Source organism: Lepidochelys kempii, chromosome 7 (assembly GCF_965140265.1).
Source record: "Lepidochelys kempii isolate rLepKem1 chromosome 7, rLepKem1.hap2, whole genome shotgun sequence".
NCBI classification, from domain to species: domain Eukaryota; kingdom Metazoa; phylum Chordata; order Testudines; family Cheloniidae; genus Lepidochelys; species Lepidochelys kempii.
Genome location: NC_133262.1, coordinates 42,009,363 through 42,026,930, shown reverse-complemented (window position 1 = coordinate 42,026,930; position 17,568 = coordinate 42,009,363). Strand labels below are relative to the sequence as shown.

General features: G+C 38.7%; 1 protein-coding gene across 14 annotated transcripts in view; it reads right to left on the bottom strand.

Annotated features, from left to right (window-relative positions):
- The window catches only part of PFKFB4 (6-phosphofructo-2-kinase/fructose-2,6-biphosphatase 4), a 104,622-nt gene that overhangs the window by 35,419 nt on the left and 51,635 nt on the right, over window positions 1–17,568 (bottom strand). For 13 of the 14 annotated variants that reach the window (XR_012159871.1, XR_012159874.1, XR_012159872.1 and 10 more), the window contains exons 3-10: window positions 13,213–13,309; window positions 10,699–10,765; window positions 8,433–8,507; window positions 7,252–7,308; window positions 6,622–6,743; window positions 4,691–4,898; window positions 2,919–3,065; window positions 148–252 (exon numbers count right to left, since the gene is read on the bottom strand). Coding sequence is in view for 8 of the 14 variants with exons in the window: in XM_073352387.1 (XP_073208488.1) it covers window positions 148–252; window positions 2,919–3,065; window positions 4,691–4,898; window positions 6,622–6,743; window positions 7,252–7,308; window positions 8,433–8,507; window positions 10,699–10,765; window positions 13,213–13,309 (878 nt within the window). In the remaining 6 variants the exon portion in view is untranslated. The remainder of the gene's footprint in view (window positions 1–147; window positions 253–2,918; window positions 3,066–4,690; window positions 4,899–6,621; window positions 6,744–7,251; window positions 7,309–8,432; window positions 8,508–10,698; window positions 10,766–13,212; window positions 13,310–17,568) is intronic. The other variant, XM_073352390.1, reaches the window with a different exon arrangement.

Genomic DNA, 17,568 nt, shown 5'->3' with positions numbered 1-17,568 from the left:
AGCTCCTATAGTCCTTCCACTGGCAAGGAAAACAACGTATTACTCAATTTTCTTCAAGATACCTAGCATCTTAAGAAAACATGATGCTCTCAACTTAAAAAAAAAAAAAAAAGAAAGAAAGAAAAAAGAAAAAAAACAGCAGCATACCTCCCCCTTAGGGTATCTGTATCTGTATTTGTCTTGGTCTCTCAAGGCAAATTCAAGAGGATAGTTTTCCTGAATTTCTTCATATGTCATTTCTTCACAGACTCCCTAAGGGTAACAAAAACAAGTGAGCTGTAGCTCACGAAAGCTTATGCTTAAATAAATTGGTTAGTCTCTAAGGTGCCATTAGTACTCCTTTTCTTTTTACAATATGCATGAGCCTCATCAGGCCCATGGGCACAATAGTAGACCTTTATCTCCCATACCCACAGTGACAGACTTGGAGCTTCTGTGTAATAATTTAGTAATCCTGTAGGTGACCTAGTCATTGACATAGACTGTGTCAATTTCACAGTCATACTGTGGTAGAAGAAAATTTATTATCCACATATATTGCTATTATTCAATGCAGGATGTCCTCAGAATGACGACAGTAACCCCCAGATAAGAACATCCCAGCACACACTTGACAGACAACGGGGAAAGCTACTAGTTTCAAAGATCCTACACGGGGTCTCCAAAGAAGCTTCAAAACTTGTAAGTATAAGCGCCGTACAACTGTAAACAAGTGACAAGTGCCAAATATTAACAATTTTTTTCTCTCTCATAAGAACACACTTGAAGTTTTGGACCTAGAATTATACCGAGTGTCCTTTTTATCAGCTAGGTGCAACACACAACTTGATGGCATTTCTCTGCTTGCCTACAATGCAATAACCTTTGAATGTTGTGTATGATCCACTGCAAAATTTCAGGGAACATTCTAGATATCAATGGGCAGAATGCGATTGATTTTGCGAAAAGCCAGAAAACCTGATGGGTGAAATGAGGGAACATGCAGAGCTACTAGCTTCAACCAAATCTGCAATTGTCTACATATCAAAGAACTGGTTGATAGCAGCCATTAACACCTTTAACCTAACAATACTCTCCCTTCCCCATCTCAGCTCTGCTCATAGCCCCAATGGAGTTTTAAATGCAGACACTTAGTTGAAATGACTTATCTTCCAGAAAGGGGAAGGGGAGGAAGACTTAAGAATGGTGAGGAGGAAGAAGGGATTTGAGTGGGGTGGAAGAGAGGAAAGAACACCACAGAGCCCTTAGGAGCAGAGAGGGAGCTTGTGAGGGTGACGAAGGTACACATGCTCAGGCTACAGAAGAAATGAAATGTGTGACTGTTATGGGGTGCTCACAAAACCCCGCTGGGTTCAGCCCCCTAGCCCCGTTCCCCAATGAGTCAGGACCTCTTCAAGCTGGTGCAACATCCATGCTCTTTAATCCTGTGTCACCACCACCAAGCTCCAACTATTTACAGGTTATGTACAGGTTTGGCCTAGCACAGGCCTCAGTGGCAACAGAGTAGTAGGCTCCTGGCTCCTCCTGAGCCTACTCTCCCCTCCTGCTCTCTGCCCCCTCCCCTCCAATTCACTTCCCCCCTAGCTATTAGCCCCTGCTAATGAGGCTGGCAGCTGTGGCCAGTTTACTTGCCAGTCGTAGCTAGTGGCCCAGCCACAGTGGATTTGATTTAAATCACTAGTCAGGAAGACTTGATTTAATCATGGATTTCTACATAAAAGTGCATTCTTGTTGGTTGTTATAACCTTAAGACATATTCTTCACAACTCAGAGATAGATGAGACCCAAACTGGGTCTCTTTTACGGCCTGCTGCCATTATAGGTTTTCCCTTCTAGTGAGAGAATGGTATGGTAGATCTCAAATCAATGAAGGCTACACACTCAGAAAGACCTCAAGACTTCTGGAATATGCTGCTCAAACAGTTTCACTTTTATTTCTACTGCCTGTCCCCCTCCCTTCTCACATTTATCTCTAGACTTCTTCTCTATTCCTCCCCCAACCATCTTCTTATTCATTGAACCTTTTGAAACTTTGCACTTTTAGAGAGAGGTAAGGGACTGATTCTATGTACACAAATTTGTAGAGGGACAATAGGGTTGAGGTCTGTTATTTCTTACCTCTATACATTATTTATTATTTATTTAAAACATTTTTGCTATTAACAAGCATGCTATCTCTGGAGACACAAATCCACAGTTTGAGAACTGCAAAACTAAGCATCTCTGATGGTATCTTCTAGACTGAGCACTGAGTCCCATTGGGTAGGCAGAAAGATTAACCTAAATAATCTATACAGAAGCCCCTGGAACCTCATAAAATTGTGTCCCTAATCCATGAACTATTGGAACTCATTTACAAAACTTTTTTTAATCATTACATGAATATAATTGTCTCATACTATAGAATTAGAATTTATAATCCCTATTCCATGATGAGATATCTTTGAGCTATAATATGTCTTAATTAAAACGATCTTTAGATAGGTTTTTTCCTCAAAAAGTATTCTATCAAAAAAATCCAATTTAAATTTAAAAAATCCAATTTTTTTTATTTTTTTTTAAAAAATCATTGATTTTTATCCACCCTGGGCCCAGCACCAACCCACTTCCCCTGACTGGGGCTGAAGTGGCAGGAGCTGATTAGGGCTTCCCATGCAGCGCCCTGCCATAGTGACACTTTAAGTTGCATATCGTTTAACCAAGACCAAGTCTAAATTCATTAGGGCACCATTTACTAAAACATGTAACACTGTCAATGAGGAAAGGCCATAAACCTTCTGATCTCCAGAACCATAATACTAATCACCTTCTAATCCACACAAGCCCTATTACTGCACAATAAAATGCTCACCATCCCCCATCCGAAACAGAATCACTTTCTTGAATAGTTACAAAAAAGGGAACCCAGGAGAACTTACTGCATCTATTTCATTCAAAACCTTCCACTGTTCATAAGGCACTCCCAAAGCCTCTGCAGTCTGAATTGTCCTTTTCATCTGACTGGTCCAAACTTTCAGATCCTTGATGTTTTGCTCATTAATGAACTGCGCCAAGCTCTTGGCAAACTGAAAAAGACATTAGAGATTGGATGAGGGATCAGTGCTAATATACTGTGGTTGAGTTGGAATCCAATCGGTTCTTGTCCCTCACTGCAAGTTCATTATGTTCCTTTAAAAAGGATCTTTAGACTTTTCCTAAGAATATGACAGTTCCTGTTCAGCAACAAAAAGATAATACAAAGATGATGACAATCCTCTCTGGTACCCCACTCCAGCCCCAAAACACCTTCCTCTTCCATCCTCACCTTACAAAGATTCACAGGTGCCCACTAACTAAGGAGCGCCACAAGTTTAAAAATCAAAACCCAACTTAAAATAAGGACTCCTTGAAAAGTGCTTTGAGCTCAAGGTTAAACACAAGTGTATCAGAGAAGAATTAAAAGAGAAGCCATATATAAAGAGCTAACAGCAAACTACAACGCAATTTGCCCACTAAACCTCTTACCCACTTGCATGACATTACAGTCAAGGTAAAAGAAATATTTATGTTTGTTATAAGGAAAAGACAGAGGAAGAAAGGAAGCTGTAAGAGATGGTGTCATAAACATACAGCTAAGGGTAGCATAAAATCTCTCCTTTACCTGTAAAGGGTTAAGAAGCTCAGATAATCTGGTTGGCACTTGATCAAAAGGTCCAATAAGGGGAGAAGATACTTTCAAACCTGTGGTGGAAGGTTTTTGTTTTGGGCTTTTGTGTTCTCTCCGGAGACAAAGAGAGACCAAGCAAGTAATCCAGCTCCTACTGGATAATACATCTAAACTTACAGAAATAGTAAGTAATAGCAAGGAAATGCATTAGAGTATCTTTTGTTTTAGCTTGTGAATTTTCCCTGTGCTAAGCGGGAGGTTTATCTCTGGTTTTTGTAACTTTGAAGTTTTGCCTAGAGGGGAATCTTCTGTGTTTTAAATCTTATTACCCTGTAAAATTACCTTCCATCCTGATTTTACAGAGGTGCTTCTTTACTTTTTTTTCTTTATAATAAAGTTCTGTTTTTTAAGAATCTGATTGGTTTTTAGTGTCCTAAAAACCCAAGGATCTGGTCTGTGCTCACCTGGTTTACCTATTTGGTTGGTAGATTATTCTCAAGCCTCCCCAGGAAAGGGGGTGAAGGGGCTTCGGGGGACATTTTAGGGAAACAGGAACTCCAAGTGGTCTTTTTCCTGAATCTTTGTCTAACTCACTTGGTGGTGGCAGCAGTACCCATCCAAGGACAAGGAAGGATTTGTGCCTTGGGGAAGTTTTTAACCTAAGCTGGCAGAAATAAGCTTAGGGGGTCTTTCACGCGGGTCCCCACATCTGTACCCCAGAATTCAGAGTGGGGAGGGAACTCTGACAGATGGTCAACAATATAAGAACACCCATATTGGGTCAGACTAATGGTCCATTTAACCCAGTATCCTGTCTCTGACAGTGGACAGTGCCAGATACATTTAGAGGGAATGAATAGAACAGGGCAATTTCAAGTAATCCATCCTGTCATCCAGTCCCAGCTTCTGGAATTTGGAGGTTTAGGGACATCTGGAGCACGGGGTGACAACAGCCATTGATGGACCAATCCTCCATGAACAACGTCAACACCACCCACACAAGGCAACCATTTGTTTGAAGACACTTAATAAAAATGATCTTACCTCTTTCCCCCTAAAGGACAGCCCAGTGTCTCCTCCTATCCTCCCTTTCAGATTCAGCTCACTTTCTCCATGTCGACAGAGGTAGATCGAGCGAGGAGTTACATGGATATTCATGAGGTAGTAGACGATCCGGCTTTGAATATGGTCCATTACTCTATTCACAAGGTAACTCCTTCCAACATCCATGATTTTAATATAGGAAAGATCCCTTTCATGGTAAACAAATGAGTCATAAATAATCATTTGGTTTCTTTTCTCCTCTAACTTATACCAAGGTCCACCAACAAACATCACCACTCAAAAACAAAAAGGCAACTGCCAAAGAGACCACAAATTGAATAAATGTTCAGATATATGAAAATATATAATATCAGTTCATAAGGGCTAATTTTCATTATAAATCCTCAGCCTTGATGCATGGCAGTGAAGTATTGTAAACGGAGATGCAATGAACTCATGCAAACAATTAATTTTACCCTCACACGGAAAGCTCTTCTCACTCTCATGTCACTCCATTCTGTACCACTTCACTTGTGCACTCCCCCCAGCTAGATCCTGCCTCAAAGGCACAGCCCTTCATTGAAAGGAAGATTCAGGAGCAGTCTCAGGAGAAATTCTGACTTGCTCACGTAAGCCTGACACCATTCTGTAAATTGCAGCTATTGCTCCCCACAGCTAATAGATGTCTGGTGGTACAGAAAGGGATTGAAGTCATGGTCACATCCACATGCCTCACTGACCCCTTCTAAAAAGGCTAAGGTCACCAGAAGAGATAGTAAATCCAGCCACCCTGTGGATGTCTCCTTGGCCAACCCCACTCCCACCCAAGCTCTACCCACTCACATTGGGTAAGGTGCAATCTGGCTAATATTGTCTATTTGTTTTCCTCTCCACCCCCATTTCCACCAACTTATATAGCTGAGCTAATAATTTTGAGCAACATTCCACTTAGCGAAAAAGTGTGTCAAGATTGGTGAGCCTAAAATTAGCCTTGTTGTGTTTTCCACATTCAGTTGAGAAACCACATGATAAAAAAAAAACAAGACGACCTATTATTAAATGCAGTAAGGGACAACCATCATCACTTAATCTCTGAAAGCATTCACTGATGTTAATCATTACTGATCTGCACAGGCACAAATATCATGGCTCTTAAAGACATGATATGCACAGATAGATCTGACAGAAGCAGCTTGTCACTGCTCACGGTCAATTACACTAAAATGATTTTTCAGCATGCCAACAGCCTCAGAACAAACTGAGAAATGTACCCAGAGGATAAGTACAGCATAAAACCCTAGGAAGACAGACTGAGTGCTGGTGCTGGGATGTACCATGACAAAGGAAGAGTTATTCCCACAGTTTCCAGCCTCTACCTTAATCTCAAAGTGTGTTAAATGTGAATGGCAAGTGCACATCATTTAAAACATTGACCAAATGATTCTGGAGGTCAAATGTACTAAGGCTGAGGCATTCAAAATTGCCACAGGGATTTAGGAGTCAATGTGACTTGTGCTCTTAAATCACTTAGGCCTTGTCTACCTAGAGGAAATGGACCAGCAAAGATATTCCAGAATAACAATTCCACTATAGCTATCCTGGAATAATATAGCTATTCAGGAATAATTCCCCCACATGAACAATATTCTGAAATAAAAGTGACTTTATTCTGATTATAGCAAATTGTGAGTGGAGTAATTATTCTGGAATAAAGCACAGGGACAGCTATGGTGGAATAGTTATGCCAGTCAATTTCCCCATGTAGGCAAGCTGTTAGGGCCTTTGAAAATCTCTCTCTAAATTGCCAACAGATTGAGATAGTAAAAAAAAAATGGTGACATATTTCCATGACAATGAGATTGAGTACACATTCTCTAATGTAATGTCATGAAATAAAGTGGCTGTGACCACAGTATTATTCTGCCACTTACTTGTCCAGAGTTTCATCTAGCATCTCATATGTGTTCTTGTAGCACTCTATTCTTTTCATGAAGTCTTCTGTAGCTTCATCATTACTACAATCAACATAATCAGGACTGCCAAGTTTCACTTGCTATTTAAAGATAAAAGAGCACATGCATTTTCTTTCCCATTTTCAGAAAAGTTTAAAGAAATTTTAACCAAATTTAAATTTCTGGAAATTAAAAATGTGTGTAGCAATGGATGGCTGTTTTAAATCAAAACTAAATAAATGGGTAGGAAAACAAACCAAAAGGAAAAGGAGCTGATGTTTCTTTTCTTTTAGGAGTCCTGCTAAAATAAGACACTCAAAGCACAGCCTGTTTAAAGGTAGATTAAAGAAAAAACAGAACCCATGTGAAGGGTGACCCAACTGCCAAATCATTTTTCCTCTTAAAATGAAATGAAAGGGCACAGTTTTATATTACTGCCATGAAAGGACATTCTTGTTCTGTACTTCAGCAAGACCATTGTGAAAGGAGAGGGAAAATGAGACTAAATGAAAGGTAACATTAAAAGAAGTCATCATCATATGGCTGATTTTAGACAAGCTACAATGTCTCCCACTTCAAGCAATTTAAGAAAACCTTTCTATAACTCACCACAATGTTTGCAGCAATGACCTCTGGATCTACGCATACTGATTCAACAAAGAAGGTCTTTAATCCAAACAGGAAATCACATGTAAGGAAGGAGGAAAGAAAGGAGAGACATTAGAACTGCTCCAGTAATTTGACAACACAAACACACAGTTTCCACCAGTTCATCTATTGAGTCTTGCTAATTATGCCATGCTTCAAACATTCCTATGTAGATTTAGGCTTGGTCATTCAGGATACTCAATGCCCCATTAAAAGTTGAGGGTGCTCTCCACTTTGCGGCATTAGGCTCTCTATTTTTCCCAAGCACCTTTCAGTAACAGAGAGCTTCCGTGGCAAGAAAATTCAGATTGGCAAAGAAGCAGAAATGGAGGGTGGAAGGAAGTGAATTCAGCCTTCCTAAAGGTAATTGATACCTTTGAAACAAAAGCATTTTGGTGTTAAAAGGTTCTCTAATTAATAGAGCAGCTCTTACATATGAGATGTACATAACATGCTTTTCCAAAGATCTACGAAGAAGCTAGATCAGAAAAAAAAAAAACAAAGACTACTAGGAAAATGCTGAATGCCAAAAAATCCTATGCCTAAATAACACAGTCTGCTAAATATAAACTTATCTGTATAAAACTGTAAACAAAAAAGAAACCCTCTCTCCATTTATCAAGGATTACTTGTGGCACAAATTATTGTACTAACTTTGCTGTAGCTCACGAAAGCTTACGCTCAAATAAATTTGTTAGTCTCTAAGGTGCCACAAGTAATCCTTTTTGCGAATACAGACTAACACGGCTGCTACTCTGAAATCTCTCCATTTTTCAAAGTTACTAAAGTAAGGGAGTGATAGGACCTTGTTCAGAACAGAATCAGAACTGGGCTAATGACAACCATGTTTGAAACAGTTATTGCTAACATTTATCTGTTATAGGGAGCCATACAACTGATTAAAACATAAAACTGATTAATTTCACCAGGATGCAAACAGCATGCTCGGGGGGGGGGGGGGGGTAGAAGACACCTTTCTAAACTTGTCAGAAAAAACGTGCTAGATTTCTACTGGCCAACACCATTTAAAAACTTAGTTGATGTTAGCACAATTCTGATCAGAATGTCGCTAGAGCATAAGACAAAACCATGCATCCACATTAGTCATATTCATATCCCAAGCATCTTAGCTATTGACTCACCTTATAGCCATTCTCCTCACCAAATCTGAAGATCGTTTCTCTGCGTTCTCGTGTTGTGTTTGTAGCATCAAAAACCTAAGACAAATGACAGAGAAAACACTATCACAGTAGAGCTGAAATATTGCCACATCTTGACAACAGCACTAAACGATCAATAAAAGTTTCCAAAACTAAAAGTTTCCTTCAACTTAAAAAAAAAAAAAAAAACCCATAAACAGGAATAAGTCACTCCCAGGAACAATGTCAAAAACTTTGCTGGCACTAGATTATGGTCATAAGAATTCTGAACAAATAAGATAGCACCTGGGTTGAGAACTCACTTTTCTGAAGCATCTCTACCTATCCTAGTGGTGAAAATATCAAGTTACATTTCTAAAGTGGTCTCCACTTTCAAAAAGGAAACCCCACAGAGATAGACACAATCTAGTTCAATACTGCTGATGATTAAAGCTGGAATTTTTCAAAGGTGCCTAATTTAACACACCACGCCATTAGAAAATAAAAAGCCTCACAATATTATTCACTTCAATAACAAACATGATGAGCATGATCTCATGGGATCCTGTTCTGCTCTCCTGTACTTATGCCATGTACCTCCCATACATTTTAATAGCTGCATATACTCCTACTCGTTTCAACTGTATAAAAGAGGTAAACTTATTGGATTTCCCTGTAGAAGTTTTCCAGCTGTCAAAAGCTTTCAAAACTAGATAAGATGGGAAAACCTCCATAATAGAATGTGATTATCTATATAAAAACTGAAAAGCAAGTCTGATGTAAAGACAGGTTTTGATTATAATAAATGGCAAGAATTATAGTCCATTTCTGACTTTAGAAATCATATTAATAATTTTCCTATTCATAAGCAGAATGTACAAGGTGAACATTATTGAGAAATAACTGCACACACCTTGGGTATATCGCAAAACAGGTGACTAAATGCAAAATATCTTCAGCCACATAAATTCTATTATGCAAACTTTCATGTTTGTGGAGACTTCTATGAAAGGGGTTGCATTTTACAATTTATTTTGATTTTTATAATTAAGCATAAAAAGTAAAAAAGGTCCTTTAAATAGCATGTCCTTATTTTTCAACACTCCAAATCATGGCTTAAACTTACAAAAAAATGCTGAAAGAAAAGGAGTACTTGTGGCACCTTAGAGACTAACCAATTTATTTGAGCATGAGCTTTCGTGAGCTACAGCTCACTTCATCGGAAAGCTCATGCTCAAATAAATTGGTTAGTCTCTAAGGTGCCACAAGTACTCCTTTTCTTTTTGCGAATACAGACTAACACGGCTGTTACTCTGAAAAAAATGCTGGTTTGACTAACTCACTGAACACTGAGTGACAGCTCCACATGTCAACAGTCTCAAAAACAGAGTTCAAATTATGCAGAAAACTTAACGCCCCAGAGGAAAGAGAATTAAAATGTCATTTCAATGAACAGCCAATGTTTTGAATCCTTTGCATATCACTGGCATTAGATTAGCAGAGATTCTAACAGACCATTTTTACACTGAAGATTCAAATCTCAAAAACAAAGCCAATAAGTTATAACTTAGTAGAAAGTAAAAGTGTGTGTGCATGTGCATTCCAAAGTAGTTTCCCATTAACAGTTATATTAATTGTGTTCCAACAGGAGTTTGTGCCATCACTGACCAAAACTGCCAGCAAAATTAAAAACACTGATGTACAACACTGGTGGCATTACCTTTAATTGACAACCCATTGAATGTGGCCCACTGGGTTTTATTTTCACAAGGAAAGAAAATGTTCAGCAGGTTAAATGTAATTTTGTTCTACTTCTTCTCAGAGGCATTTTTAGAGTGGCAATAACACTAGTATTAAGGCACTTTTTAACGGAAAATTTTTAAAACATTTTTACCTTTGATTTAAACATTGGAGTAGGATACCAAATGGTTCTGGATGCATCTATATTATGATTAAGCAGGATATCTTACCATATAAAAGCATAGGCACTTTCCTCAGCACTAGTACAGCTTGGTAGCATTAGACATCACCCACACATTTCTAAGGGAGGCTATTTCAGGGTTTAATTATGAAAATATCATGTTTTCCTTTCACAAAACGACCAATGCAGCAGCAACATAAATCCAGTTTCCATTTACAAAGAAAATGTAAGACACATAATGAAATGATTCTGGACTGAATCAGATTATGTATAACCCAGTACAGGTTGGTGATTTTTGCAGAGACCACACTCCAAGAATTTGCCTTCAAAAAAAGACAGAAAACTTACAGCCACATGTCCGTTTTCTTCACTGAGGTACTGCTGGACATCATTCAGCGCTGCTAAGGCACACTGTCTTAAAGGAAAAAAGATACATGCTAGTTTAACTAATTTAATTATCCATAATTATGCTTAGCATTACACAACTCTTTGCTTTCAAAGTGCTGAAGAAACATTAGTCAGTCGTCAATATATTTGATATGTACTATCTCCACATTACAGGTGGGGAAATGGGCAGAGAGGTGAGCTGACTCGCCCAAGGCCATAGATCACAGGCACGCAACTTTGGACAAAAATGAAAGCAGACCTCCTCTAACAATCTAACATGTTGCACAGATCAGCACATAACATACAGAATTTTCTACTGCCCAGTCTACAACCCTGGATGAATGTTCACAGCTTCATAAAATAATACTACAATACCACCACTTAAGCTGAAATATTCCCTGCCCCCCCACCCACGAACACTTATCCATGGGCAGTTGACTCTTAATATGGTTTTCTAGTAGATATGGTTGCTCGGTGTTTTGAGTTGTGGCCTCATTTTCTCAGGTTAAAATGAATAATTGTTGCAGCTATTTTGTCTCAAGATATTTCTCAGTAGTCTACTTGCTGTGGACTTCTATGCTGAGTTTATGTTTTTTCTCGTTTTTAAGCATGCTCAACTCATTTTGTCTTAAATTTAGTGTGTATTTGTTTTAATGTAAATTAACACAACCACAGCCACTAGTCTGAAACTGAATCACAAATGAGACAATACAATATTTAGAGCTGGCTCGAAGAACATAGAAAACCCTGCAATTTTGATTTAAAATGGCTAACATTCAGATCAATTTCCTTCCACTCAATTATTTGACCAGATCTAGTAATAATCTCAAAGTGAAATAAGATTTTCAATACCTAAATAATACTATGGATAATGTCTGTTTACTCTTTGTGAAATGGACAATTTATCTGCCAGGAAATGGTATTTCACATGAAACATCAGATAGCAACAATTTTTGCTAACAACCAACCTAAATGACATATAGTAGCTGCCAAACAGGCTGGATTTGGCTCAATATCCTACAATGGGTTTTACTGGCATTGCTAGTCTATTTTAGGTTCTGGAGTGAAATGTCTTGTTTTCCAAGTGTAACTGATATTCTGTGCTCTTGATAAAAACTTTGTCATAAAAGAAAAAATGAATGCTTTTTAATTCCAACAACTTTTACATTGCAAACATTTCTATACCAACAGCTACTTGTTAATAGAGTTTGGAAATTAAGATGCATCAATCAAGCCTTCGATAACTAAATACATCTCCCGTTCCCTTCACAGCAAACGGATCTGACTTGATCACGTGGCTTACCAATTACTGTAATTTCAGCCATTTAGTCTAATAAGCGTCATGGAGGCACATTAAGCTGAATTTTAGCTATAAGTAAAAGATAGAGAGACTTAGGAGGCCAGTGAAACACATCATCTATCTCATGTCACAACCACACAGCAGGTTCTTCTGCAAATTGCCATGTTCCCGGTATTAGCGATATTGCTTGTTGCAAGGGAAATACAAAATACTGAACGGAAAGACTCAGTGATGGCAGGAAAAAAACACAAATTTCAAATATTTGGTTTTGCATCACAATTCAGAGAGGATTTCGCTCCCTCTTGTCCTGCTGCACATCTGCCTCCCTTATCTCTGCTTCTGTGATAGAGAAACTCTCTCCCCACTCCATACCAGTGGTTCTCTCACCACGACCAACAGACTTCCCTCCTCACACTTCGGAGGAGTTCCATTTGCTTTCTTTGCCCACAGTATTTACCACTGGTGCTTCACTCCCTCCGGCCTCTGCCTAATTCCCAGGCATAGCAAACTGAGAGCTAATCAGCGCAATTCACCAGCAGACTTGACTGCATACAGAGTACGAAGCAGTTCTCCTGCTGTCAGATGAAGACTGTCAGTTCCAGCTCCCCTGAAGCATTGATTGGAATATATTCAAATACACTTTAGAATTTCTATTCTAATTTAATATGACCAGCAAAAGGGAAAAGATAGGTATGCACCCTTTTTGGCAGTGGGAAAAAGGGGACAAAGGGAGTCTACTTATTTATCGCCTTAGAAATACTAGGAATGTCAAGTCTCATTTACTTTGTTTTTATTGACGATCTATAAAAACAGAGTAGATGAGACTTGACATTCCTAGTATTTCTAAGGCGATAAATAAGTAGACTCCCTTTGTCCCCTGTAAAATGGAATGACGGCATTCACAGCCTGTTGAAGGGCCAGAGGTGACGAATCTTAAATAAATCCAACTGTTTAAGGTATTTGACCTAAAGGTTAACCAAAATTTTAAACAGTCCAAACAAAAGACACTGCTCCTGCTTTTCTAAGGTTTCATTTCTTTGGTATCTGATATCATAGTTCTACAGAGGTTTCCAGCGCATACAAAATCAGAATTTTCAGCAGTTCCCAATAGTAAATTATAACATATCATTAGAATTAAACTGGCATTGTGTAAAGCCAAAAATATTCCAACTTACTTTCTGATTTTCAAGCCCTCTTCATTGTCTGGCAAGAAGAACTCAAAGGATTTGTATGTTTTTACCAAATCTCGACGGTACTGACCAACATTAAATTCTGTGGAGAAGAGTCACTATTAGTTGGGATTGATAATCCTGCAAGTAATTAGCATTAAAAAAAATCAAATTTAATGACAGTTCTGAAACAAATTCACCTCCAGGAACAGATCAGTCTAGTCTGTACCTGGACAACAAAACTAGTTATACTTCTCATTTCAATAAAGAAAAGCCTTGTGGTTACTAGAACAGGACCAAATGTGACAAAATGTGGGTTCTATTCAACAGTCTTCTGTGCACCTTTGGACAAATCACTTCACTTTTTTGTGCCTCAGTTTTCCCGCCTGCAAAATAGGTTAAGTTACTTCCTTCCTTACAAAAATGTTGTGAGTTAATTTATTTCATTTCTGTAAAGTGCTTCAATAAACTTTTTTCCTTCCACAAATTATTTTAGTGAAATTGTATTTCCATAGCACCTAATATCCAAAGACTAACTATTACATAAAGAGAAAAGAGTTATATGTGGTATTAGTTAGCCTAGTTTTTGGCTAAATACACCATACTTTTTTTTCCACGCACTGTATTATGTGAACACAACCTATTTATATCTATTCTATAAGAAGTAACAAGTGAATATACCATCCTGAAAAACCTCCTATAGGTTCAAAATGAATAGAGGGGCACAAAGTGCAGTGCATTTATTGCACATATACTGAATAAAACGTGCCATCACTGATCAAAGGACAATTGTCTTGTGTCTGGACAAAGGTCTTTGCCAACAGGAGTGTCACAGCACAGGTGATCAAAGCAAGGCAGCAGTAACTTAGCAAACAAGGCAAATAGAATTGTACCATAATTAAGTTTATAAAATAGGGCTCTGGGTACAGCAACTCATGTTTAACTTCTTTTGTGTTTATAGGTTTTCTTTGCTGTACCTTGAGCATTTGTTTAAACTAATCTGGATTGAACATTCTGTTTGAGGAACTATTGTTACTTGCCAGTCTTCATTTCCAGAAGGAGGTAAAGAAATAGGGGAAATTAACTACTGAGCTGTTGTTCAGACTCTCCTGACAACAGCACTGAAAACGGTCACAGAGTAGGAAATTAATAGCTGTTTAATCCTGGACAAAACATACCGCTGAACATTAGCGGTCATGACAATAAATTAGCTAGTACAGCCGATGAAAACTTTAGTAACCAACTGAATGGCATCTATGTCCTGAGTGGTATCAATTTCCACACAAACAAGTCATGGTTTAAGAACCCAAGAGAAGAATATGCAGAAGAGGGAAAAGAACTTTGAGAATGATTAGTTTTTAAGAAACAGACCTTTTCTTCATGTCAAAGCCCTTTAAAATTAAGGACTACTGAAAAGTACAGTTTGCAAAATTAGCCATACATGAAATTCTTTCTAAAAGAAAAAAGATTCTATATTGCTTCTCCCTAGGGCACCGTTTTCCTTATTAGTATCTATTCAATACAGAAATCTCACTGAAGAAACCCAATTTAATTTAGCACCTTGTGGTCCAAATGTGGTACATAGTTTGGGATTATCCAAAGGAGCCTAAGGAAGCAGAATACCCAGATCTCACTGAAATTCATTTGAATTTGAGCACTTAGCTCCCTTAGGCTACTTGGATTTGATTTGATCAGAAAGGATAAAAGCAAGTGTCTAATTATTTTTTAAATAATTCTCATTGTGGGAGCCTCAGGCTAATTGACTCAATGTTCTTAGATCCTTTATTTCATTCAGCATGAGCTACGTGAGAAGATACCACACATCTGACCTCTGGATTTTTGATAATCTAATAATTTTAATACCCACATTAAAGGCTATAAAATCTTACTATACTGAGTACATTCTGTTATTTTTAAATGACATTAAGAAACCTCAGAGTGAAAGAGAGTACAAGACCAGACATTTATTACACAAAGATCATCCATCAAGTTAGCTTACGACAACAGAGTGATAGACAACGCATGAGCTATCTACTTGATCAGAGGAAAGGTATTTTAAACTGATTCAGCTCTGAAGACATTGCATTCGTGATGACAAAATAACAAGTTGTTCACTCTGAAGCTAAAGATTAAATGCAAGATATATTTTCCAACAGCAGCAAGGAGGACTAGACTACAGGTCATATGACTGTAAATCCCCAGCAGCCATTATCAGGACAACCCTCACTGACGGTCTAGGCAGGAATTAGAAATAGCAATTGAACCATACCAGGTGCAAGGTTTGTAATGGAGATGATACAGAGGGATTCCCTTCCTGAATATCCAGTTCATTTTAAAATTTTAATTTTTAAAACACAAACATTTAAATTTACAGACCTGTTACTTAAGATAGTCTGTGGAACTTTTACCACAGCTCAAGCCAATCATCCCTGTCTACTGCAACAGATAAGCCAACCTCCCCTTTTCCCCTCCGCAGTGCCTCCTGTCCACCAGCAGCCCTGCTAATCAACTCCTTCCCCTCCCTCCCAGGGCCTCCTGCACACCACAGAACAGCTCCGTGGCATGCAGGAGGCGCTGGGAGGGAGAGGGAGAAGCAGGGATTGGGACAGGAAGAGGCAGGTTGGGAAGAGGAGGGGCGGGGTGTGGCACTGGGGGAAGAGGTGGAGCAGGGGCGGGGATGGGGCAGGGACTTGCGGAAGGGGTGGAGTGGGGGCGGAGCCTGGGGCTGAGCTAGGGTTGAACACCCCACGGGACAACTGGAAGCCAGCGCCTGTGGATGAGACCCACAATCTACTCCCCCAGTCTTGGACATGGACAGTGTCTTATGTATTGTCCAACATAGGACTTTTGCTTCTCAAAGTTGAGCGTGTAGTATTTACCTCTTTGAGCTCAATAACCATCCCCAATACGCATGAAAAGGCAGCAGAGGAATCCTGGCTACTATAATAGCTTGCTGAATTTAAAAGCATATTACACTTAGATACTTTATTTTAAATAAAAAGTTTTGTTTTAAAATGTCACTGTAATGGTTAAATTTGCCCCATCATTTGAATAGGAGATGTCACCAGCTGGCTCTGTTACACAGTCTTCTAAGTTATTTTTCTTAATGTGCAAGCAAGTTTTGACTCCTGAAAGTCAAGTTGTGACTGTGTGGGGATGTTAATTTTGGTTAGAAGCAGCTTCCAGGGGCGATGCGGGGGGGGGGGGGGGGGGGGAACGGGACTGCGTGAGCAGCAGGAGAGTTTTCTCTCTGCCTTGGGCTCTGATTTGGAACATTTCTTGACATAGAGCTCCTCCCTGAGGACTAGGCAGCAGTGATGGCCTGAGTTTCCTGTAGGAAGGCAATGGCCTGCATGACTGTCTCATTTCATGACTGAAGCAGGTGCATAAAAAAAGCAGGTTACACTTTAAAAGGTACCCTGAATCTGAATCTGTGATTTCTCCTTCACTAGAAAACAAACTGCAAGGCCCTGGATTTTTGCTACCACTCATCAGAGAGGACACTGGTGTCAGAACTGACAACAATATTTTGGAAATATTATATATACACCCAATTGTTCCACAAGAACACTGAGCATCTATCAACTACCAATAAGCTACATGCATCTCCATAATCATCTACCCAATGCAAATAATGTTAGAGATTTATAAAATTATAAATAATTATTTTAAAAGCCCAATCCTAAACTTAATAGGAAGGTTCTGACAAAGTCAAATGGCAGTCTAAATACATCCCAGAACACATTTTCCATATTTCATTTTTTTCCTTCAAAAGCAGTTAAGAAATGAGTGTCTGATCTCAATATACGCAGTCAGAAGTTTAACCTTTCACATTGGCTATGCTGTCTACCTGCGTTACAGGTAGATATCTACAGTATTCATATCGCCCCCATTACTGTAGTAATGTACTGAGTATTCACACTTAGTAATGGGTTGGTTAAGTCTTCCAAAATTTAGATGTTTAAAAGAAAAGGAGTACTTGTGGCACCTTAGAGACTAACCAATTTATTTGAGCATAACCTTTCGTGAGCGACAGCTCACTTCATCTGAAAGCTTATGCTCAGATAAATTGGTTAGTCTCTAAGGTGCCAGAAGTACTTCTTTTCTTTTTGCGAATACAGACTAACACGGCTGCTACTCTGAAACCTTTAGATGTTTAGTCATCTCTAAAGATTCAGAGTCCCTGCCCACTCCACAAATAAACTATTACTTTTTTTTTTTTTAAACTTTGTGCCTTAATCAGGGCTCTCTAAGTGCTCTACCAACATTACCCAGTAAGCAACAATGAGATAGATACTATTACATCTATTTTATGTAATAAAGATAAAGAGTAGCATAGAGAAGTTCAGGGATTTGCTCAAA